This window comes from Colossoma macropomum, unplaced genomic scaffold (assembly GCF_904425465.1).
Source record: "Colossoma macropomum unplaced genomic scaffold, Colossoma_macropomum, whole genome shotgun sequence".
NCBI classification, from domain to species: Eukaryota; Metazoa; Chordata; class Actinopteri; order Characiformes; family Serrasalmidae; genus Colossoma; species Colossoma macropomum.
Genome location: NW_023494788.1, coordinates 17,565,776 through 17,589,858, shown reverse-complemented (window position 1 = coordinate 17,589,858; position 24,083 = coordinate 17,565,776). Strand labels below are relative to the sequence as shown.

General features: G+C 38.7%; 1 protein-coding gene across 1 annotated transcript in view; it reads left to right on the top strand.

Moving 5' to 3' along the window:
• fat1b (FAT atypical cadherin 1b) overlaps positions 1 to 24,083 on the top strand; it is a 56,528-nt gene that overhangs the window by 16,227 nt on the left and 16,218 nt on the right. The window contains exons 8-18 of the mRNA XM_036568668.1: positions 765 to 1,040; positions 1,197 to 1,407; positions 3,543 to 7,601; positions 10,975 to 11,171; positions 11,380 to 11,533; positions 12,793 to 13,026; positions 18,789 to 19,178; positions 20,386 to 20,600; positions 21,404 to 21,541; positions 21,720 to 21,863; positions 22,024 to 22,221. Of these exons, the coding sequence (XP_036424561.1) occupies positions 765 to 1,040; positions 1,197 to 1,407; positions 3,543 to 7,601; positions 10,975 to 11,171; positions 11,380 to 11,533; positions 12,793 to 13,026; positions 18,789 to 19,178; positions 20,386 to 20,600; positions 21,404 to 21,541; positions 21,720 to 21,863; positions 22,024 to 22,221 (6,216 nt within the window). The remainder of the gene's footprint in view (positions 1 to 764; positions 1,041 to 1,196; positions 1,408 to 3,542; positions 7,602 to 10,974; positions 11,172 to 11,379; positions 11,534 to 12,792; positions 13,027 to 18,788; positions 19,179 to 20,385; positions 20,601 to 21,403; positions 21,542 to 21,719; positions 21,864 to 22,023; positions 22,222 to 24,083) is intronic.

Here is a 24,083-nt window from a genome sequence, read left to right as displayed (position 1 = left end):
GTACACTCATACACTGATGTCACATCAAAACCTTGTGTTATTTTTTACTTTATATTGAACATTTCATGATGAATGGTCTAATAGAAATGATCCAAATTGGTCATATGAGATTATGTTACGATAATGACACTATAGTTGTCAAAAATATAGTACTGTGCAGAAATCAGAGACCACTTTTTGTTCATTTAAAATCCAATCAAAATGGCTGTTAAGTACAAGTTCTTCATTTTTCAGCATCAGACTGATAAGTACACAGAAGCTTCAACAACTAAATATAATATCAATTTTTCAGTATTTAGTGCAGTAAAGCTCCACTCTTGCTTCAGATCTGAAAAACAAGACATCTCAACACTATGGGTCTGAAAGAATGTGTAGCTGGTCATCTGAGATGTAGTTTTATGGACTGATGAGTCTAAGATTGGAATTGAAATTACTTCAATCAGGAAATGCAACCAGCTTCTAAGACTGAAAAATATCCCTGCAGATTTCTTTGAAAAACTGAAAGCAAGTCTCTTGAAAAGACCCCAAGCTTTAATAAAGGCAGAGTGGACACTGTAAACACTGAAAAAAATTATATTTATTTTTTGAGGCTTCTGTGTAATTGTCTGTTAAATATATGTTTTCTGCTTTTTTTTCCTGATGCTGAAAAATGATAAACTCATACTTAATGGCCATTTTGACTTTAAATTAAACAAATGAAAGGGTCTCAGACTTTTGCTCTGTACTTAACATTCTTTTACTGTTTATTCTGCCCCTCTAAATAGGTCTTAATCCAAGTTATTGACACCAATGAGCATCGACCCAAGTTTGTCCAAGCCAGGTATGAAATCAGTATTCCAGAGGAGACCCAGCCAGGGATGAAGATACTGGAGATCAGTGCTACAGATAAAGATGAGAAGAATAAACTATTCTACACACTATTGAGCAGCACAGACCCACATAGCCTGAAGAAGTTTCGTCTGGACCCTGGAACAGGCTTTCTCTACACTACTGAGGAACTGGATCATGAGACCATGCATAGACACACCCTCACCGTAATGGTAAGGCAAGAATTCTGCTTGTTTTTTTATTGAAAGAACATTTTTTTTCCATGTTTGTAATGGTTACATTGCCTACCTTGATATTTTACCTCTAACAACGCACAGTGGTTCAATCTCATTGAGTAAATGCCACATTTGAATATCATATCTAAACAGGTCCGAGATCAGGACGTCCCAGTGAAGCGTAACCTGGTGCGAGTGACTGTCAACGTTGAGGATGGCAATGACAATGCACCCTGGTTTACCAGCTCTCGGTACACTGGGCGCGTGTTTGAGACAGCTGCAGTTGGCTCAGCTGTATTACAGGTCACTGCTCTGGACAAAGACAAAGGTCAAAATGCAGAGATCCTCTACAGCATAGAGTCTGGTAAGAGTCAGTTCTCATTCAAAGGCAAATATGTCATCTTGATGCAACAATAAACGAATATCTACTTCGAAGAAGCACCTGAGCAGATTAAGACCTTCCAGACTGTTTTGTGTTGGATATGTGACAAGGAATTATGATCAGGAAATGGCCTAATGATTGCAAACAATGAGAGCAGTAATTACTGCCAAAAACTAATTATGCAGATGAATTACCAGCATTGGCTGTCCTCTCTGGAATATCTAATATAATTTGCTCATGACACAAGGCAGAAATTTGCAATAAGTAGGGGTGTAAAAATGCATAAATGCACTGTGATGCATTGATCTGAAGGTGGCTATTTGACTACATTAACTGGGATGTTAGAATCGATTATGACTGATTATAGTAATACTCAAAATGCACTCAGAGACATATTTACTCTCTTTCTGTGCCATAAAGCACAGTGCAAAAGTTTGAGAACTTCCTTTATTTATTTAATTTCCAGTCAAATGGCCATTAAGTACAAGTTATTCATTTTTCAGCATCAGGAGAAAAGCTGGGTAACATGTTATTTGAAGGCTACTTACATAGGGACTACATAACACATGCATAAGCACTGAATAATGTTTTTATGAAGCAATATTTGAGCATTTATGACCAGCTCATGCTAGTAACCACAAGATGACATGAGATGTTATATGATGTAAATGACACTGCAGTGACATAAGTGACATTTGTTCTATTATGAAGCATCATTTCCAAGTAATAGAAATTAGAAGGAAGGTGTAGTCGAAGTTTATGCCAACACAACTTACACACACAACACACGCAACACAACTTTACTTCAGCTTATGGCATCTTGTGATTACTGACATGACCTGTTCATAAATCTCAAGTAATGCTTTATAAATATGTTATTTAATGCTTATGCATGTGTTATGATGTCCTTATGTAGGTAGCCTTCAAAAGAAGAGTTACCAAAATCTGGAAACATATATTTAACAGAAAATTGCACAGAATCCCCAACAACTAAATATAATTTCAGATTGTTCAGCACTCGGCACATTCAGTTTTTCAAAGAAATCTGCAAACCTCCAAAGTTCAGTCTTAGAAGTTGGTTGCATTTTCTGCTTTTCATGATCATCCCAAATTTAGAGTTTTCAGTCCATACGACTTTACTTCTCAGATGACCAGTTTCATTGTCCTAGTGCAGATTATCTTTTTTGTCTGTTTCCTTTTCTCAGTATTGCTATACATTATTTCAGACTTATAACACTGAGTTGTCTTTTCACAGTGGAAGGATAGAAAGAAACAGATTTTTTTTCAGATCTGAAGCAAGAGTGGAACTTGATTTTCTCCTATGAAAGATGAAAGCTTTAAGTATTGTTTATCTGATAGTGATGGTTTTGGTGGTCTAGCAGGTATTGCACAGTGGTTAGGAGTCCCATATTCTCTATATTTTTAAAGAATCTTTTGAACTCCTGTTTTCTTATTTTCTTTTGACTTTCTTACCATGCCCTTTCTTATGCGATTATCTTGTATCCAGTTTTCCTAGAAAGATATCATTTAGGCATTTTAGATGCACATGATGGAAGAATTTTGTGAGGCAGCTAAGGTGTGTTGGAGTAGTTGCTTGTGTGAATGGTAGTATCTCTTTGATAACATAATATCAGTGGCATATTTGGGAACACTTTTTTTTTGGGAGGACAGTTGTAATTCGGCTTTAAAATTTGGAAGCATGGAAAGGTCAAAGAGTAGTGTGCACAAACAGAGTGGACATACTTATATATACTTATATTTTTTCCTTTAAATATATGTTCTTTTGCTTTTTCCTGAAACTGGAAAATAATTAAAGATGGTTTTGACTGGAATTTAAATCAACAAAGTGGTTGTCTTTGAATTTTGCACAGGACTGTAAAATTCTTTGGCTTTTTTCATAACATAAAACATAAAAAAGCTTGGTATATGTTTTTTTATTGTGAAAATTCCATCACAATGTAAATAGTTCCTGTAGTTGCATCCTGTAGTTCAGGTCAGAGATTTACATCTCTAGAAATAAGACATTTTTTCATCTGTGTTTTCAACACAGTAAATGAAATTTGTATGTTTATGCCAATTCACTAATGTACCATTGATTTCTCTTTGATGTGTCGCAGGAAATCATGGAAATTCTTTCAGTATAGATCCCTTTTTGGGCATAATAAAGGTTGCAGCAGAACTCAGCGGTGACCAGAAATGTCAGTATGAGCTGGAGGTGAAAGCATCAGATAAAGGAGAACCTCCTTTGAGCGCTTTTACAACTATCTCTATCACAGTCACCATTTCTGATAATGCCGAGCCAAAGTTTCATCACAGCCCGATCACAGCTGAGATCAGTGAGGCGGCTCCAGTTGGGAGTTTCGTGACCATAGCTGTAGCCTCCAGTCAGTCATCTGTCTTTTATCAAATCAAAGAAGGAAATGTGAATGGCGCGTTTGACGTCAATCCAAACTCCGGTGCCATTGTCACCCGAAGGAAGTTGGACTATGAGACTCTATCTTCGTATAAATTGACTGTGCAAGGTACGAACATGGCTGGAATGGCAAGCCAAGTCACAGTGCTCGTTCTCATAAAAGACGAGAACGACAATGCCCCTGTCTTCACTCAGACTGAATTTGTGGGGTTTGTCAGTGAGGGAGCTGCACCTAGGAGTGTGGTTCTGACTATTAAAAATACTCCGCTTGTTATTCATGCAACGGATGCTGATGAGGACGCAGATGCCAGGCTTGTCTATCAGATTGTGGAGCCATTTGCTCACAACTACTTTACCATTGATTCTGGCACAGGAGCAATTCAGACAATCAGTGGCCTTGATTATGAACAGCAGAGTGCGTTCCACTTCACCGTGCAGGCCCATGATACCGACTTACCACGCTTATTTACGCGGCATGTTGCCAACGTGACAGTCCACGTCACTGATGTCAACGACTGTGCCCCAAGATTCAGCCAGGATTCCTTTGAAACAACCCTGCTGGTGCCAACATACAAGGGAGTGAAAGTGATTTCCCTAAATGCCACAGATGATGACTCCCTGCCCAATGCCAAACTGCTGTTCTCCATTGTAGATGGCAACATTGGCAGCAAGTTTAGGATTGACCACATTTCAGGGGAGATCTTTGTTCAGAATGCCACACAACTGCGCAGCAGATACATTCTGACTGTCAGGGTTTCTGATGGACGGTTTACAACCACAGCAACTGTAAAAATAAAGGTTCGAGACAACAAAGACCATGGGCTGAAATTCACTCAGGAAGTATTCACTGCCTCCATACAGGAGAACTCATCAGGGAGGGAAACGTTGGCCATTATTGCTACGGTCGGGAAAAAAATGAACGAACCTTTATTTTACTCCATTGTCAATCCAGATGAGAGATTTGATATAGGTCATACATCTGGTGTTCTCTTTACTACCGGAGTGCCGTTTGATCGTGAGGAGCAGGATACATTTGATGTGATTGTGAAGGTTACAAAAGAGCGTAAAGATGCTGGAACTGCCCATGTCCTTGTAAAAGTCACTGTTGAAGATGTGAATGACAATGCACCCTTGTTTGTAGACCTACCCTACAATTCTGTTGCTCAGATGGATGCTGAAGTGGGAACAGTTTTGAGGCAGGTCACTGCAGTGGACAGTGATGTTGACAGAAATTCTGTGATTAAATACCATTTGAAGGGGCATGATGAATATTTTCAGATAAATCCCTCTGGTGAAATCTCTCTGAAGAGGCCATTTGAGCAGGAAAGTCTCAACACAAGATATGTGCTAAATATTATTGCTGAAGATGGAGGTGACCAGGCCCTCTCCTCAACAGCAGAAGTGACTATTACTGTGGTCAACAAAGCCACTCCCGTGTTTGAACGACCTTTTTATAAGGCTGAAGTTCCAGAGGATGTGCAGTTACACGCTTCTGTATTGCAGGTCCTGGCTAATGAGTCTGTTGGACCTCGTACTGTCTACAGGATCTATGAGGGAGACCCATTTGGTCACTTTTCTATTGATTTCAACACTGGAGTCATAGAAGTTATCCAGCCACTGGACTATGAGACTCACCCTGCCCACAGGTTAAGCGTACAAGCAATGGACTCTCTAACTGGGGCACACTCTGAAGTTTTTGTTGATATCATTTTAGAGGACGTCAATGACAATGCGCCTATATTTCATATGCAGTATTATAACGTCAGTGTTCCTGAGTCTGCTATGATTGGTACTTCTGTATTACAAGTGTCAGCTAGAGATTTGGACAGTGGCAGCAACAAAGAAATATTCTATCAGTTGTATGCAAAAAACGGGACCATTTCGGATCACTTCAGAATAGACGGTCAAAGTGGAGTCATCTGGACTACTGCTCTCTTGGACTTTGAAACAGAGCCAAAGCATGAGCTAACTGTGAAAGCTTTGGATGGAGGAGCTTCCCAGCTGTACAGTGAGGTCATGGTGGTAGTACATGTCGTTGATGTAAATGATAACCCACCTGTATTTACACAGCAACTTTACAACGCCACTATCAGTGAGCATTCTCCTCCAGGTCATTTTGTTGCCTGTGTTCAAGCATCTGATGCTGATAGCACTGATACTGGAAAACTAGAGTTCTCTTTTTTATCAGGAAATGAGGACAACGTCTTTGGCATTGATAAGAGCAGTGGGGAAATCGTCATTTCAAGCCATCAAAAGCCAATTGGGGCACAATATAACTTAATTGTGTTCACCACTGATGGCGTTTTCACAGCTTTTTCTGCAGTAAAAGTCAAGGTGATCGGAGCAAATCTGCACAGCCCATCATTTACACAGGATGAATACATTGTTGAACTTCTAGAGAACTCTGCTGTAGGCACACTCGTGACTCAGGTGAAGGTACGTGATAGAGATTCTGGGATATATGGTCAAGTTACACTATTTATTGTAAACGATGCTGCCAGAGACAAATTCACTTTGAATGCTGATGGTCAGATTCATACCGCTGAAAGTTTTGATCGAGAGAACCCAACGGAAAAAGTGATCCATATAAACATACTGGCTAAGGATGGTGGTGGAAAAGTAGACTTTTGCACAGTCACTGTGATTCTCTCAGATGTCAATGACAATGCACCTCAGTTCAGGCTTTCCGAGTATAAAGCTGCTGTTCAGAATGATGTTCCAAGAGGAACGACTGTGATCAAAATATCAGCTGTAGATGAAGATGAGGGGAGTAATGCTGACATCATTTACGCAATCGAGTCAGATATTGGACACTTTGAAATCCATCCCCTTAGTGGGGCAGTTGTCACAAAGGGAAATCTAATCGAGCTAGAAAATGGACTGTACTCTTTCTATGTGAAGGCTAAAGATTCTGGAAGCCCTCCAAGACAGTCCGTTATCCCAGTTTCAATTAAAGTACTTCCTTCTGATTTGCCAATGCCGAAGTTTGCTGAAGAATCGCTTCGGCTGGAACTTGCGGAGGATCTCCCTGTCGGGACCGAGATAAATGTCTTTCAGTCTGAAAGAACACGGCCTGTGATCTATAGCCTTGTAAGAGGAAACACTCCTGAGAGCAACAAAGATGATGTGTTTGTCATCAACAGCAACACTGGAAAGCTAAAACTGGCCAAACGACTGGACTATGAAGCTATCAAATGGTTTCATCTCTCCATCCAGGTCCAGTGCACTGAAGCTCCCTTGGAAGTAATCTCGGTCATAGATGTGAACATACATTTGAAGGATATAAATGATAACAGCCCACAGTTTGACTCCTTCCCCTACCAGTCCTTTCTTGTTGAGAACTTACCAGGAGGGACCTCAGTGGTCCAAGTGAGAGCTACTGATCTGGACTCTGGAGTGAACGGTCTGGTCACTTACAGCCTAGATGAGAATCAAGAGAGCCCCGAGGTTCTGGAGTTGTTTGCTGTGGACAGTGAGACAGGCTGGGTCACGACTGTCACAGAGATAGACAGAGAAAAGAGAAACAGGTACAGAATAGCGATCATTGCAAAAGACAGAGCGCCAGAGATACACATGACTGGCACCACCGTGGTGGAGGTGACAGTGGTGGATTTAAATGACAACCCTCCAGTCTTCACTAAGGCAGTGTACAAAGCCACAGTGAGGGAGGATGAATCTACACCCGGCACCATCATAACTGTTTTAAGCACCACTGACTCTGACAGTGAGGAGGTCAACAGGAGGTTCAGCTGCTTCATCACAGGTAAGGCATGAAATACTGGGTAACAACTTATTGTAGGGCAGTGTTCATAAGCCCTTCATGACAACTGACTTAGATCTACATAAATATTGATCAGCACTTGTTCCAATAGATGTCAGTTGTCATAAATGTTGCATGTTTTTTTTTTACATTAGGTTGTGTCATGACACTTTCTGGGATGAAATAACGCCCAGCACAGTGTATGTCACAGTGACAGTCTTGATAATGAGCTTGTTGAGTCAGGCTGGTAACACAAACGTGAATATTTTCTGTGGCTCTTGGGTAAAGTGAGCTTCATTTGACCATTTATCATTTAAGCTATGTTACATCATAAGCATTCACCCCCTTGGGCATTTCCATGTTTTGTTATCATAGAATGTTGAGTCAAAGTGGATTTAATTTAAAAGAAAAAATAGCCTCTTTCATGTCAATAAGAAAACAGATCTCTGCAAAATGATTTAAATTGATTACAAATTTAAAATACTATACCTAATTGCATTCACCCCCTTTAATATCAGTCTCCTAAAACATCACTGGTGCAGCCAGTTGGTGTTAAAAGTCACATAAGTAGTTAAATGGAGATCACCTGTGTGCAGTCAAGAAGTTCTGAGAGATTGAATTATAAATACACCTACATCTGGAAGGTCCAACTTCTGGAAAGTTAGTATTATGGCTAAACCTACACCAAGAAGAGAAAAGAACATTGCCAGAAATTCTGTGACAAGGTGAATGAAAAGCACAACTCAGAAGGTGGATACAAGAACGTTTCTGAGCCCCTGAAAATCCCTTGGACACTAAATCTGTCATTAAGAAATGGAAAGATTGTGCCACATCTGCAAATCTGCCAAGAACAGGTCGTCCAGAAAAACTCAGTGACCATGCAAGAAGGAGACTAGTGCAAATAACTGCAGTGTCCAAATGAGCAAAGCTTAAAGGAACCTTTCCACTCAGACTTAAGGCTGTGATTGCTGCAGGCACATCTGCTAACTACTATCTACTGACTTGAATAAACTTGAATGACTTATGCAATCAGATATTTTTTGTTTTATATTTGTAATTAATTAAACCACTTTGCAGAGATCTGTTTTAATTCTAGCATGAGTCTGTTTGTGTTGTTCAGTGTAAAAAAAATAAGTAAATACATTGGATTCAAAAATAACATATGAAAACTTCCACGGGGCTGAATACTTTTCAAAGGCACTGTATAGTAAGCTTCAAAGTCAGTTGTTAAATTGTGCTATGTGACTGTATTCAAAAAAACGTCATGACAAAAATCAGTGTTACCTGCTATATGTGTTACATCAACCTGACATCAAAGTTGCCAAAAGCATGATGGTGATGCCTATTGCAGGAAGCTTTCATAAGTGTTTAGGTAGGTTTGTGTCACAATGAGTTTATATGGACTGTTCTACTGAATTAGTTCAAGCTACTAAAAAAACACTTAAGTACACAGACCCTAGATATTTAAAATATTGTGTTATGATCTATTTAAACACATTAATTGAGATAGTAATAAATTAATTGAGATGGTAATAAGTAATAAGTTAAAAAAAAAGTTATGTTTAACAAGCGAAATATAAATTATCATTTATAGAGTACTTTCTATTGGAAGGTGTTTGTCCCAAACCCTAGCCTTTAAATTTCAACCTGTAAAAAATAATGATTAAATATTTTTTCAATGTTGTTTTAAAGAATCTTTTTTATTTCTTTTAAAGTGAAGTTGAAAGATTTAAATTTGTCACAAGTTAAATTTTTAAATTAAAAAAAATGCTGTCCCACATTTAATATGACTACCAAAACACAGAGTTTTAGTCCATAGGCGGAGACTTATTTTAGCTACACCCCTGCATTTTAGAGCAGGAAGTGAGACTGCATCCCTGATGGCCACATGGTGACCATTATTTTAAAGTAAATGTGTCCCAAAATCTGAAAATCAGTGTCTAACATTAAAAATTGTCACTACCGAAACACATTTTCTGCATCTAAGTAAACTTTTTTTGTTCTAATGAAAAACATGAACTTCTCTGTGTATAACTGTTCAAAGCTGTTTGCTTGTCATGTATTTACTAGTGTTTTGGGTTGTGTTCAACATTAGCTAAAATTGTCACTACCAAAACTGTCACTACTGAAACATTTGTTAAAGTTCGGTGGTGTTATGATTGTTTTGTTAGTAGAAGGTTCAATCATTCATTAAAAAATAAACACAATAACTATAGAGGGTCCCTCAAAGCAACAGGATTTTAGTCTAAAGTCCAAGTCAGTAAAAATTTGAAATGTGTTTTGACCTTGAACCAGTTTGGTAGAATGATCCATATAGATGATCCACATGTAGCTTCATGAATACTGCTCTACAGTAAAGTGTTATTGTTATTATGTATTGTATTATTGTGGATGTAATAATGTAGCAGTGCATTCTGACGCATCAATCTAAGGGTGTCAGCTCAGATTTATTAAATTTGGAATGTTTGAATTGATTACAATAAATCAGCTCTATTCATATTGTTGCTGTAGGAATTCCAAAATAGTAACTTTTCGAAAAAAAGGAAAAATATTCTTAAGTTTAACGTTGGATGATGCAGCAATATTTTATTGTAAGTAATTTTGGGCTATTTCTTATCGTCTATTCATTACGAGAGTTTTGCATGATGTAAAAGGGCACTGATGCAAATGGAGTAAATGAATAAAAACAAGCAAACAAACCAACAAATAAATTAATAAACGTAATAGAGAGTATATGTTATATTGTAAAAAGTACGTTCTCAATTTTTGGCCAAAATAAAATTCTTGGGCTATTTTTGAATGTAAAAATGCATGAACAGTTTGGTGTACTGATTGTGTAGATGTGTCATCCTGTATATAAAAAACTAAAACAAAAAATCTAATGAAATCTTATTGAATTGTGATGAAATTTTGGATTTCATTGTGCATTGAATCATTTTGTAAAGAATCATAGTTGAATCGAATGGGGTCAGAGATTTAAACCTGTCTTTTAGGAAGGTTTAAGAAGACTGAAAAGCACTTGACTTTGAACTGGTCCACAGGGAAATAATTCCCCATGCCAAGCACCTTGCATTGTTGCTGGACGTTTGATGCTGCACATAATGAATAAACAGTAATAAAAGAGATGTATGGGGTGAAGTTCAGTAGAGAGAACTTGATTAGAGAAATTCTGAGTCCACTGAGGAATGCCTCATTTCATTACTTTCCCTGTTGATAACTGTTTATCTTGTTGGCTGCAAGAAAAAAGAGCTGTGTCCCAGACCTATTTAGAGCAGTGGTAAATGTTACGCTGTTAGACTTTTAATATCTCTCATTTTCATTTCCCTTTAGCCTGAGGTACTATAAATGTTAAAACTTTTTTTCTGTGTGTGTTCAGGTGGAGACCCTCAGGGCCAGTTTAATCTGGAATATGAGGATGGTGCTTGCATAGTCGTGACTGCCAAGACACTGGACAGAGAGGACAGAGGGCACTACCTTTTAAACATAACAGCCACAGATGGAACCTATATGGCCAGGACTGCTGTAGAGCTCACAGTTCTTGATGCAAATGACAACAGCCCTGTATGTGAGAAGGTATCATTTATAGTCCTCACTTATGAAAATGGTCCTGTGTTGGGCCTGCTGCCAGGACAGCTGTGAGTCATAGCCAAATAAGATAGCATTTCATTTGAGCAGCATGCAAAAGCTGGCCTAACACATGCAGCTGTCAGCGGAGGAGTATTATTTTTTATGCGTTTTCCGATATGTCTCTGGTATTAGCCTCAGCTGTATTGTGTCATAGGATCTGTACGCTGGAACGGTTCCAGAAAATGCCCGGGCAGGAAAATTCATCCTACTCGTTTCAGCCTCTGATCCAGATATCCAGTCAAATGCTGAAATTACATACCGACTTGCAGGAGATGGGGCTGAATCATTCAGAATGGACTCTGCCACAGGTAAAACAGCCTCTTAGCATGCATGATATGTTCTAAAGTACACCGTCGAAAGTCAAAGAGTAGCACTGTCAAATGTTGAAGTGCGCCATGAAGTGCAGAGAAATATGCTAGTATGCTACTGGCATACAGATGTAGAGCCACACAGTTTGATGTTACCTGTACAGTTTTCCTGTAACATTGGTTTAATGGCATAGTATAACCTTCATTATCACATCTTTCAGCAATTAATAACTTTACCATTAACAAACTACATATTATTCAACAGTTACTTCTACTAGTGTTTCTATAGAATTATAGTAGTTTTGTTAATGCTAAGCTAATTCACATGCACACTTTCGGACAAGGCTGAAGTTAGCCTCTTATTTGAATTTTCAGTTCCACCTTAAACAGTGCAGCAGTGCAGCAGAACAGAAAGTTTGTTGCCAACAGAAAGTAACTGCCTCACCTTTAAGGTGGGATGGAAAAAACTGAAAAAAGGCAGTTCCAGATTTAACACAGACATTTAAATCATCTAAAAGACATTACTTTTTACTTTTTGCTGCTTTACGTGAAGCTTGTGACTGACGTATTAGCATACAGTTTACCATGTAGCAGTTTCACAGTGACTCTTTCAGTAGAGAGGCCTGATATAGAGCTGCTGCCACTGTTTTCCATTTTTAACAGCCCACTGATTGGGCTGCCGCTCGTATTCAGTCAGTGACGCATCTAGGACATCCAGAAGGCTTAGAGTGATGTTTTTTCTTCCAAAATTGGTCCTGCATATTAGAAATCAAAGAGTGGTGGTTGATTCTGCTGTCACTTTGTAATTATGCTGATAGTTAATCTAAGGCGTTAGAACTTTAGCTCCAGTAGGCGAGCTTGCTTAGCCATATCTACCTAGATACGTCAGAGAAAAACAATTTCTAATTCACCGTTTTCCACTTTCAAGTGACATTTCAAGAATTCAACCATTTTGTTTCCATCCAAAACTTAACAATGAAACTAAAATAGTTCTAATACTTGCAGAGTCTAAATACAAGCATTATTCTGTTTAATAAAAATTAACTAAAAGTTACAGATGCACATTTCTTTTTTTTAAATCCCAGAAGTCATTAGGCCTTCTCTGCAGGCCTAGTAGGCCCTGAGGGTTCCCCTCCAGTTTACAGCAAACTATTTATGACCAATATTGTCAAGTCACAGCTATTTTTCTGTTGTGATTGTATTGAGTATTTTTATATGTTCTATAATGAATTTGACATATTTTCATATTTCTCTACCAGGCACTCTAAAGACACTGCTGCCTCTTGACCGAGAGGAGAGAGATGTATATAACCTTACAGTGCAAGCAGTGGATGGGGGAAATCGCTCCTGTCAGGTTGACGTTGTCATCACTGTAGAAGATGTTAATGACAATGCTCCTGTGTTCACCTCTGACCTGTACTACATTAGCGTATTTGACAACACGCAGCCTGGGGCATATTTGGCACGTCTACAGGCATCTGATGCTGATACTGGTAAGAATGCATGTTTGACATGATGAATCTCCTAGGTGTTCTCAGGAAACCCTCTTCTTACTTTTTGTTTCATTATTTCTCATTCATAGCTTATAAAAATAAGCAGAGAAATGTACTTTCAAAAATGTACTTTTATTTATTTGAAGTTGATGAAAGGTTAATTTTATGCATGCAGTCATTTAAGGAAAGAAAATCCACATCCATAGATTTTTGCCTTTATGCCATGTTGACAAGGAAATAAATGAAAGACAGAAGTGTCCACTGAAGCTTAAACAGAATATAAATCAAATGAAACAGTACAGTTGTATGTGGACATTTCACACCTAAAAGGTAACACACCATTTGCATGGAACGAACTTAAATATGATACATTTTTATGAGCGATTAACATTTTCTTGTTGAATTTAATATACTGAAAAAACATTCAATGTGACGTGCAAAAGTTTGACCACCCTTTTGAATAGTCACACTCGACTAGTGTTGTTCTTCTGCAAGGTCTCAGAGCTTATTTGACTCATTAGGCCATTAATCAAGACAGGTGTAGACAATTCCAGAGTTTAATAATTATGTGACCCTTCAAACCTCTTTGGATGCTGTGCTTACACTCAACAGCCATGGGCTCATCTAAGCAGCTGACTGAGGATCTGAATTGATCCTTACAAAGCAGGAGGCTGCTATACAATATATCTAAACACTTTCTGCTTGAAATTTTCACTGCCCAAATGTCATTAAACACTAAAGATTAAGGAGAACTGCTAAGGTCAAGACAAGATTTAGAAGACTAAAAAACAAAAAAACAAAAAACAGAAACACTACTCACATACTGGTCAGGTATGCAAAGCAAAACCCCTACATAACTGCCAATGACAGGAAGATTTGGCTGGTGCAGGAATTTAAGAATATGGTAATAACTATAGTCTTCTCAGACAGGTGTTTTTTGGAAGTGGAATTTGTTCTGTTGGTTTCTTATAATCGTAGAGAAAGAAATTGGTGTGCTTGCAGTGCACATATTTGCTTGCTGTGGAGGGTGATTGATTGGAGCAGTTTCTGCTCATATGGTGCTTGTTGTGTGCTGTCTTTTGTTAGGAGAGACACTCTGCTCACAACAGCATTCACGTCCAGCCTCGTCCTGAAAAATAATCTCCCACCGTGTTTGCTTATTTCCTGCATAGTGAGCAATTATGCTCTTATTGCAGTTCAGGTTCAAGCTGAGATTGAGAGGATCACACAAACAGCTCTTTGTCATTTAAGTCTGACATCAGTGTCCAGTCTCACTTGTATAGTTTGTCAAGCACTGAAATTACACCTGGTATTGGTATCAGGCCGATAGCAGCAGAAAATATTTGAATATCAGAGGGAAATAAAAGGAATGTATCAGATCCAATCCTGTAACAAATCTATGCTGAAAAAGCACGCTCACATTATGTGATGTGATGTTGTATGATGTGATGTCTTTTGAATATTAACAGGCCCATATCTTAAATGTTCTTTTTAGTTTAATATTTTCCTACTTATGACATCGGTGGGGGTTGTTGGTTCAAAAACAGTCATAATTAAACTTTACTTGACCATTTTCCAGCCTCTCTTTATCCTTTATAGTTAAACATGCTTTTCTATGACTTTAAGACTGCTATATGAAAAAAACAATAGAGCTGATTGGCTGCCCGCCTTCCACCCAATGACTGCTGGGATAGGCTCCAGCTCCCCCCGCGGCCCAGAAGGATAAGCGACTTAGAAGATCTCTACATCTACACTGGAGATCAAAATTAGAGAACAACACACAATTTCCTAAATGTCAAGGTCACTGTGTAGTCCTATGTGAATTTGTCCTAACAGGAGTAAAAGAGCAGTATTCTAAGCTTATTTAATGAGCTGTATATATTCTAAAGCACAGTATGAAAAACTTAAATGAGATAATTGAAAAAGAACACTGATCAAATTTAGAGAACACTTTCAGATACCTGCAAGTTATTGGTGTTAATCTGGCACCTGGTGCTAATGTCCTTAATTATCTGACAATCCCTGTTTCACTGGCAGCCTAACTTTCCAGTTCTCACTGACTTTGCAAGACGGTGAGCCGTTCCAAAGTGACTGAAACCCTCCGGCAGTAGATTGTACAGATGAAGGCCAAAGGGTGACCCTATCAGCCACAGCAAGAGAAGTGGGTCATTCCAAGTCTGTGATTTCTAGAGTATTGCATCTTTACAACATCACAAACTCATTCAAGTCCCCCAAGAAGGCTGGTCGCCCATGAAAGACAAATGCAAGAGAGGACACGATAATGCAGAGAATCTCCATGGGTAATCGGTTCAACACTGCAGCTGGAATTGCTCGCCAGTTCAGCACTGAACAGGGTAAGGAACTGTCTCGTCATACAGTGGCTCGACGTTTAAGAGCATTTGGACTGAAAGCCCACTCTGCAGTGACCAAACCTCTCATTAGCAGAAAGAATCAAAAGGCTAGACTAACCTTTGCTGAGGAGCATGTTGTGTGGTCAGAGGAGAAGTGGTCCAGAGTTCACTTTAGTGATGAAAGCAAGTTTAATTTATTTGGGTCTGTTGGGAAACATTTTGTTCGTCGACAAACTGGGGAAAGACTGAACCCAAAGTGTGTAAAGAAGTCAGTGAAAGGTGGAGGAGGAAGTGTCACGGTTTGGGGAATGTTTTTGGCAGCAGGAGTTGGACCTCTCATACAGCTACATGGCAGAGTGAATGCAAGTGTGTATCAGAACCTTCTTCAACAACACGTGGTTCCTTCCTTGCGTTCATCACTCAATCAGCCAGCAATTTTCATGCAGGACTATGCCCCCTGTCACACAGCAAAATGGGTAAAGCAGTTCCTTGAAACTGAAAACATTGAAACAATGAAATGGCCAGCCCAGAGTCCTGATCTAAACCCAATAGAAAACCTCTGGAAAATCCTTGGTGACAAAGTTATGGCCAAGAAACCCACAACAGTCACCGAACTGTAGAAGAGACTGCAAGAAGAATGGACCAAAATCACACCAGAGCAGTGTGAGAGACTAGTGATGTCCTGTGGCTGCAGATGTGCTGAAGTCATTCAAAGCAACGGCCTGTACGCTTCCTACTGATTGGTGATTGTTGTAACCTTCAGAAAATTTAGCTGTAATCTTTCTTTGTGCTACAGTCATTGCTGTTCTCTAATTTTGATCATTGTGTTTTCTGCAAATAATGGTTTTATGTTGAAGTACCTTGGTTATTTAGTAAAACGCTGTTCTAGTGGCATGATATACCCCTAACAAAAAATCCTTCAAATGTTGACCAATGACCAAGTGTTCATAAATTGTTCTCTAATTTTGATCTCCAGTGTACATACTACAGCAAATTCTTTAACTTCAGAAAAATTGACCCTTTAATTAAATACAAGCATTTTGTTGCTATTGAAGCTAGCATCAAAACCACTATGGATGGTGATTAAGTTAGCGGCCAGCCAACATTGCACCCCCCCCCCCAAAATACCATGAGGTATTTTTTACACTGCTTTAAGTGAAGTGCATCAATTGGTGCAAACCACCACTCTTATGAAGAACCAAAAGCCACTGGAGTGCTAAAAACTCCCTCTTTGGAGAATCTTCAGCCTGCTGAATGTGAATGAGTGAATGAGTGAGCTACAAACCAAGTCAGTGATTTACTTTGTACCTAAAATAACACTTTTTCTAAGCTTAGTAGTTTTTAAAGAAAATATTGGTAGATACTCAAAGTTTCAATATTGGAATTGGTCTAAAAATGGTACTGTGGCATCTTTAGTTAATACTACTTTATATTTTGAATTGTTAATATTACTTCATTTTTTGTTAACACTGTTTTAAACTTTTAGCTTTCCCATCATTTAAGTTCCTTTGTGATGTCTAAGAATCTTTAGCTCACAGGAAGATGGATTGATATGTGTTGTCTGTGCTAAGAGGAAGTTATGTGCTCACATTCCATCCCCCATTACACCCATTCTCTCCAAAGCCTGCAATCATTTTGTCTCTTTCACAAACACTATTGTGTGCACTAATCATTGGTGTAAACAACTGCCCGGGCGGATATCTCTAATCACGGCCTTATTCTTCTTGCTCATTTATGCCAGTTTAGAGTGGATTAAAATGAACAGCGTTTATTTATGAATGTTGCTTGATGGAACTGGAGATTGCTAAGTGATTAGGCTCAATTCATTCAGCTGTCAACAGAGAAATTTCAGCAGAAGAAACCAGTCAGACAAAATTGAGCTGGACAGCTGAGCAACACTAACAACTTGGACTGCAGTGAAGAAATAAACGTATGGCCAGAAGTGTGTACTTGACCATAAACTGTTAATTAGAAGAAAACAGACCACTATTTTTTATCCCAACTACACTAACTGACCACTTCATTTGAAACTCCTACCTTTACTGGTGTACAGTTAGAAACTATCTGTTGAGGCACAATTTGTGTTTGCCAACCTCTTGTCCTCTAGTCTAGTGGCTATTTGTGAGTGCTGGACCACCCTCAAACTAGCAGTGTCACTGATATGTTTAAAAAGAACAGCAACACAGAAGAACAGCAGGGGTTCGTAAACTTTTTGGGCAAATGACCTATGAAAAAAGATTTTCCATACGAGTGGTCTATAAATGCCTTTTAAAGAGGAATTCCACCAGCTTTTCAAAATTTCTGTATAACTCAATCATCGAAAGTCATTTAGAGTGCTTTGATACAAAATGCTGCATTATATGGAAACATACTGATGATTTCTTTACAGTGGTGGTAATTGGAACCAGGGGTTGCAATGCTACAACACTAATATTGTGTTGTAGCATTACATGTGCACATACATGTGACTTCTGAGTTTTGAAAATGGTAAAGAAAGAAAAAAACAGGAGAATGTCAGTTTCTCCCATGACCCCATTTGTAAAAATAGCAACCCCTAGTTTGGGAACCCCTGCAGTACCATGTCAATGTCACTGCTCTGCTGAGAATGATCCACCACCCAAATAAAATCTGTACAAGTGAAAACAAAGTCCTGTGGTCATAAACTGACCAATGATGGATGGAGTTGACAAATTGTGCATGACAACAGGGCTACAGTCTGTAATTGTCTGTATATATAGTTGACCAATAAGGTAGTCATTCCTAATAAAGTGGCCAGTAAGTTTAGTTAGCAAAAAAATAGCAGTGTGATCTGTTTTGCATCTAATTAAGTTTATGGTAGAGTACACATTTTTGGCCGTATGTTCATTACTTCACTGCACACCAAGTTGTTAGTGCTGGTCAGCTGTCCAGCCCAATTTCTGATTTGTCCTGCTGAAATTTCTCAGTTGACAGCTGAATGAATTGAGCCTAATGACTTTGCAGTCAAGGTAGGTGTTTCTAAAAATGTGGATACTATTAAATGAACGCCAGCATAAATATTACAGGCCCTTAATTATAGTACCTTTTTTAACCTTATAAGATGTGTGTTATTACTTTTGTTTTTCAAGGGTAAGGTATGCAGTGAATTCCATTCATATTTGATTTACATTCTGTATAGACAGGTTCGAGCCTACACTTAAGTCTTTTTTCTGTTTGTTTTGATCACAAGCAAAAATAACAACTTTTCATCAAATTCAAATCAGGATAAAATATCTCCTCTCCTACACAAACGTATCAATTGAAAGTTGACAATCTGCACTTTCAACAACAAGCTACAAGTGATGTATTGATGTCATATAACATCATGCTGTTGTTATCAGTGACGATAACTGCAAATTCTTATAAAGATTCTTATTGACGTTTGTTTTTTAGGCTTGAACAGTAAGATCAGTTATTCGCTTGAAGACTCTGCTGGAGGCCTGTTTTCTATTGAGGAGCAGTCTGGAATCATCAGCTTGGTGAAGCCTCTGAGCAGGCAGGTGATGGCTGTGTATAGGTTGCGAGTGCGTGCCGCAGACCACGGCTCCCCACGGACGCTCTCCACTCTTAGCTCTGTGGAGGTGACTGTACTGGACGCTAATCACCGCCCTCCGGTGTTCGAGCACAGGGACTACGTTTCCATGGTTCCTGAAGATGTTGCCGTGGGGACCCTGCTTCTGAGTGTCTTTGCTGCTAGCAGTGATGCACAGGCTAAAGCCCAGACCAGATACTCCATCACCAGTGGCAACGAGCAGGGAGCCTTCAGCATCGATTCCCAAACAGGTACCAACACACTGGTTTATACATGCACATACAGTGGCCTCAAAAAGTGTTTGAGCATGTGTGTCATAATGTATTGAGTTCATTGTGTTAGGAAGAAAAAGTCAAACAAAGTTTTAATCATTTTAAATCGACTGTTCTAGGACTGTCAGTGTAATTCTGACAGAGTGTTCTGTGAAAAGGCAGCCGGTGTGTCTCAGATCATTATTGTTAGGTCTGATTCTTTGCAGACTTCTGCAGGTTTGCATCCAAAATGCCTTTATACACCTCTGAGGTAATGATCCCATCAATGAGCAAAAGCTCACTGACATCACTGTAAGAAAAACAGCCCCAGACTTTTGGTCTTTCTGTGTAGTCTGGTTGGAATTCTTCTCCAATTTTACCAATTTTTACCAATTGTTAAATCATTAAAGTGTCCAAATATTAGTAATATATACTGCTGGTCACAAGCCTAGGAACACTGAGGTATTTTAAGAAATGTTTTCCTTGTCAGTTTGCAATAATTTATTACAACCCTATTTCCAAAACAGTTGTGATGCTGTGCAAAATATAGATAAAAACAGAATACAATGATGTGCAAATTATTTAAACCCTATATTTAATTGAAAATAGTACAAAGACAACAAACCAAATGTTTAAACTGAGAATTTTTTGAGTATTGAGCCCATTTTGAGTTTGATGCCAGCAACACGTTTTAAAAAAAGACTCATAAAGTTTTGGGTCACCCTTTATTTGGACGGTCCCCTATAGATGATCTACAGATACTTATGTCATTAAAAAACTTTCTGGTGCTGTTACTCAGTTGATTATCAACAACATTAAGGTTAGGGTTTGGTCTAGGAATAGGTGTAGGTTTTGCTTTGAGGTTAGGGTTAGGTTTAGGGTTAGATTTAATATAACAGCCCATTTAATCACACACATCTTCAAGTTCAGTCTCATTCAATAGATTTTCAATGGAGTGTTAGTTAAAGGATGGCTCTCTTGTTGAATAATTGATAGAAAAAATTGTCATGAGGACTAGACAGATGTCCTTGCAGTGTCAGTTTTTTCACGTTTCTCTGTTATTGTGGGGACATCTTGTGGGGAAATCAGTACTCACACACCCACGTCTTCCTGCCTGTCCCACAAACTTCACACACTCATCATATTTATCGTCACAAGAGGAGTCAAGTGTCTGGAATTATGGCCAGTACCCTCTCTCTGTCTCCAGGCAACATCTTTGTGATTGCTCCGCTGGATTACGAGGCAGCCCGAGAGCACTACCTGACAGTGAAGGCCATTGCTGGAGGCCAGGAGAGTCTGAGCGACACAGCCACTGTTACCGTCCACCTCACAGACGTCAATGACAACAGTCCTGTATTCAGCCAGGAGCTCTACTCAGCTGTAGTCAGTGAAGACTCCCAGCCTGGCTGCTCTGTGCTAACTGTGAGTGCTCTTAACTCATCATGTGACAGTGATATAATAGAACCTAATAGGGGTGCTGGTGTTACAATGCGCATATTAACACCTCAACGGGTCACTACTGTTTCTCATTATTGATATTTATTTTCTTTTATGAGCAATACAGGTTTGTATTACTTTTATCTGTTGAATATCTTTATTTTTTACTTTTTACTTAATGTTTTTCTTCTATACACCTTGTAAAGTAAGTGAATGAAAACTGCGTGATGCAGCACAATTAAAGAGAAAACCTCAAATGTTATCACTGTGTTGCGATAATGAGATAAAATTGTGAATTATGATACTTTGTGAAATATATGTTTCAATTATTAGCTTTAAATATGACAACAGTTTCTTGATTATGATAAAAAAAGACAAACACACAAAAAAAAACATTATTTACAGATTTAACATCAAATCGTACTGTCTTCTTGTAATGAGAACTTGGTAATATAAACTGGAAAATGTTACTAAACATCAGTTTACATGAGTTCAGATGTATCATTCAGGTTTATTTTTAATTATTCAACCAGACATCATATTTTTCAAGCTAGGTCCTAGAATTTGTCATGTTTGTGAAGATTACCCTTTTTGCCTTCTGTATCGAAAATGTGTCGTGTCATGATGCGAAAATAGAAATACATACTGTATTGTGAAATCGGTGTACCTAAACTGATTTGTTCTGCACTTCTGACCAGTTAAAATGTGTGGTCAGAACTACATAATTACAGCAGCTTTATATAGTGTTGTTTATATGCACTGTAATGATGTTCACTAATCTTTTTTAGGTAATGGCGAATGACTTTGATGGGCCTTCAAACAACCGCATCCATTATTCCATTGTGGATGGAAACCAGGACAGTCCGTTCATCATAGACGTGGTCAGCGGTGTACTGAAAGTGGCTCGTCAATTAGACAGAGAAAAGGTAAAGCTTTCCAAACTCTCTGGAGAGTAACTTTCCTTTCTCCTTGCCTTCTAATAAAGACAAGCACTGACTCACTTTGAGACAGACTAGTCTTTGAACTGTTTGAAGTCTTAACTGTGTTTTACTTAGCTGAGGATGAGTCCAGTTAAGTTCTTTTTTCCGTCTTTGTTTAAATTAGGTTGGTGGGTACAAGCTCACCGTTCTGGCCTCCGACAGCGGAAATCCCCCCAAATCCAGCAGCGCAGCAATCAACATGACAGTGGCTGATGTGAACGATAATCCACCTGTCTTCTCGCAAGCTAACTACAGCCTCATCATCCAGGTACAGCCATGCTGTCATAGCGAATGGGCCAAATTGAAGCTGACAAACTGCTCTATTCTCCGCAGTCCATGAGTGACTGAGCTTTCAGCAAGAGTGGATGTGACGATCCCTCCTGGCTTATTTGAATGAGTTTTTCTTTCTTTCTATCTCTCTTTCTCAGGAGAGCCTGCCTGCAGGGGCCTCTGTCCTCCAGCTGAGTGTGACGGACAGAGATGCCCCCCAAAATGGCCCCCCTTTCTCCTACAGCATCTTGAAGGGCAACGAGGGAAAATCCTTCAGCATAGACCGGCAGGGAATCATTAGGACCACAACATCGCTGAGGAGTTCAGAAAAGGATCAGTACGTCCTCCACGTCCAGGTGAGGACACGTCTGTTTGCTGTTTAACAGTGCAGAATGTGATTTTTTGGGGGGGTGAGATTTTCAGCCTGATATTTTTATTTGAGATTGCATATATTTCAACATTAAAACAAGCACAGAATCATCTGGAGTTACAAAAATCTCTTGTAAGTGGCACAAAATACATAACATTGCTTCATTCTAGCCTTTAATCCTTTGTCCAAACCACCACCACCAACAACAACAATGCCATTTATTGGACCAAGGGAGTATTTCACAAAGCAGTGAGCCAGATAAATTAAGCCCAAAGTTGAGGATTGTCCAATAAGAATGTCTCTCAGCTCAGACAGACTTGCCTTTAGGCTTAAAGGGGAATTCCACTGATTTTTCAAAATTTCTGCATAGTTAAATTATTGCAGTGTAAACAAAGGCATTCAGAGAAACTCCATTCTGGAGAAAATCACCAAGTCAGAATTGTTTACAGTGGTGGTGACAGGAACCAGAAGTCAAAGCTTTTAATGCCTCTGAAAGCTACTACACTGTCAGAAAAAAGGGTAGTGTACAGGTACCTTTTCATACACTAATGTTGTAAAACAGAACAATAAAATAAAAAGCCTGGAGACAAGACTGTATGTGGAGTCAATACAGCTTCATAAATTATGTTCCCTAGATTCAGGTACTGAAAATGTAACCTTGAGGGTACCACCCCAGTGACAAGTTTAGTACCTTTTTTCTGTGAGTGCACACAGAATGTGAGAAATTCTGCTTTATGAAATGCTGAGTGGGTTTCTTTTCAAACTAAGATTTACATCTCCAGAGCGCCCTCTCCTGTTGAAAAAATACAATGACCTGCAAGTTTAAGAATCCCAACATTACGCTGCTTAATAAAGAAAATAAAGTGATGCATTAACTTTTTTTTTTATTCAAATGTGTGCATAATTTCACATATAAAATAGAATACATGAACACTTTTATTACAACTTTTAGATAACTCACTTTTAGACAGTGTTCAAATTACACATTGGAGGGGGTCTCATTAAGATGGGTCTTGTCTGTTTTAATGTTAAAACACATACACAGAGCCTTACAGTACAATGCATTGTTCTGTGTTGTAAAGTGGAACATACAGTACGGTTTTAGGTTGTGTCCAAACTTTGGCACTGCTTTCAAGGTTGGAAAACGCTGGAAAAAACAGTGAGCCTTCTAATGATGCACTGGTGCCTATAGATATGTTGTTTTGTTTGCTGTATGCTCTGAACCTGACAAATATTCCTGATATATCCTACAGGCTCTCCCAATCTTTAATTTACCCTTAACCCATCTAATCAAGGACCTTCATTTAATTTTCACAATATAACATAATCTGTCCATGATTACACCTCACAAGATCCACAAGTCCAGCCAAAATACACCTACAGTGGGGTCCAAATGTATGAGACCACTTGTGAAAATGTGAAAATACAAAAGTTGTTCATTGTAAATTATGTTATCAGCATAACAATGTGAGTGAAAAGTAGAATCTTGGAAATATTGACATGCATTTCAGGTTTTCTTAGGATTTGGTATGCCCCTGTTTTGCTTGAGCTGGCATGGACAAGTCCAGACATCCACAAGTTTGTGCAAAAGATCAAACTCACCTGAGAGGAGACTGAACATGTGCTTCAAACAAACAGTCTGACCTTTTTGTACAAAGGCCTTTCATATAAAGTTTAATAGTGACCTAGAAATAGTGCAGAATCTTAAATATTTCTTCATCAGTTATCTGTCATGTATTTTTTTTCATTCCAAACTTTTGGACCCCACTGTACATGTGCTTACAGTAGCACAAACACACAAAAACAGAGGCATGTTTTAGGCATGTAGGGTGGTCATTGATCTGTGTC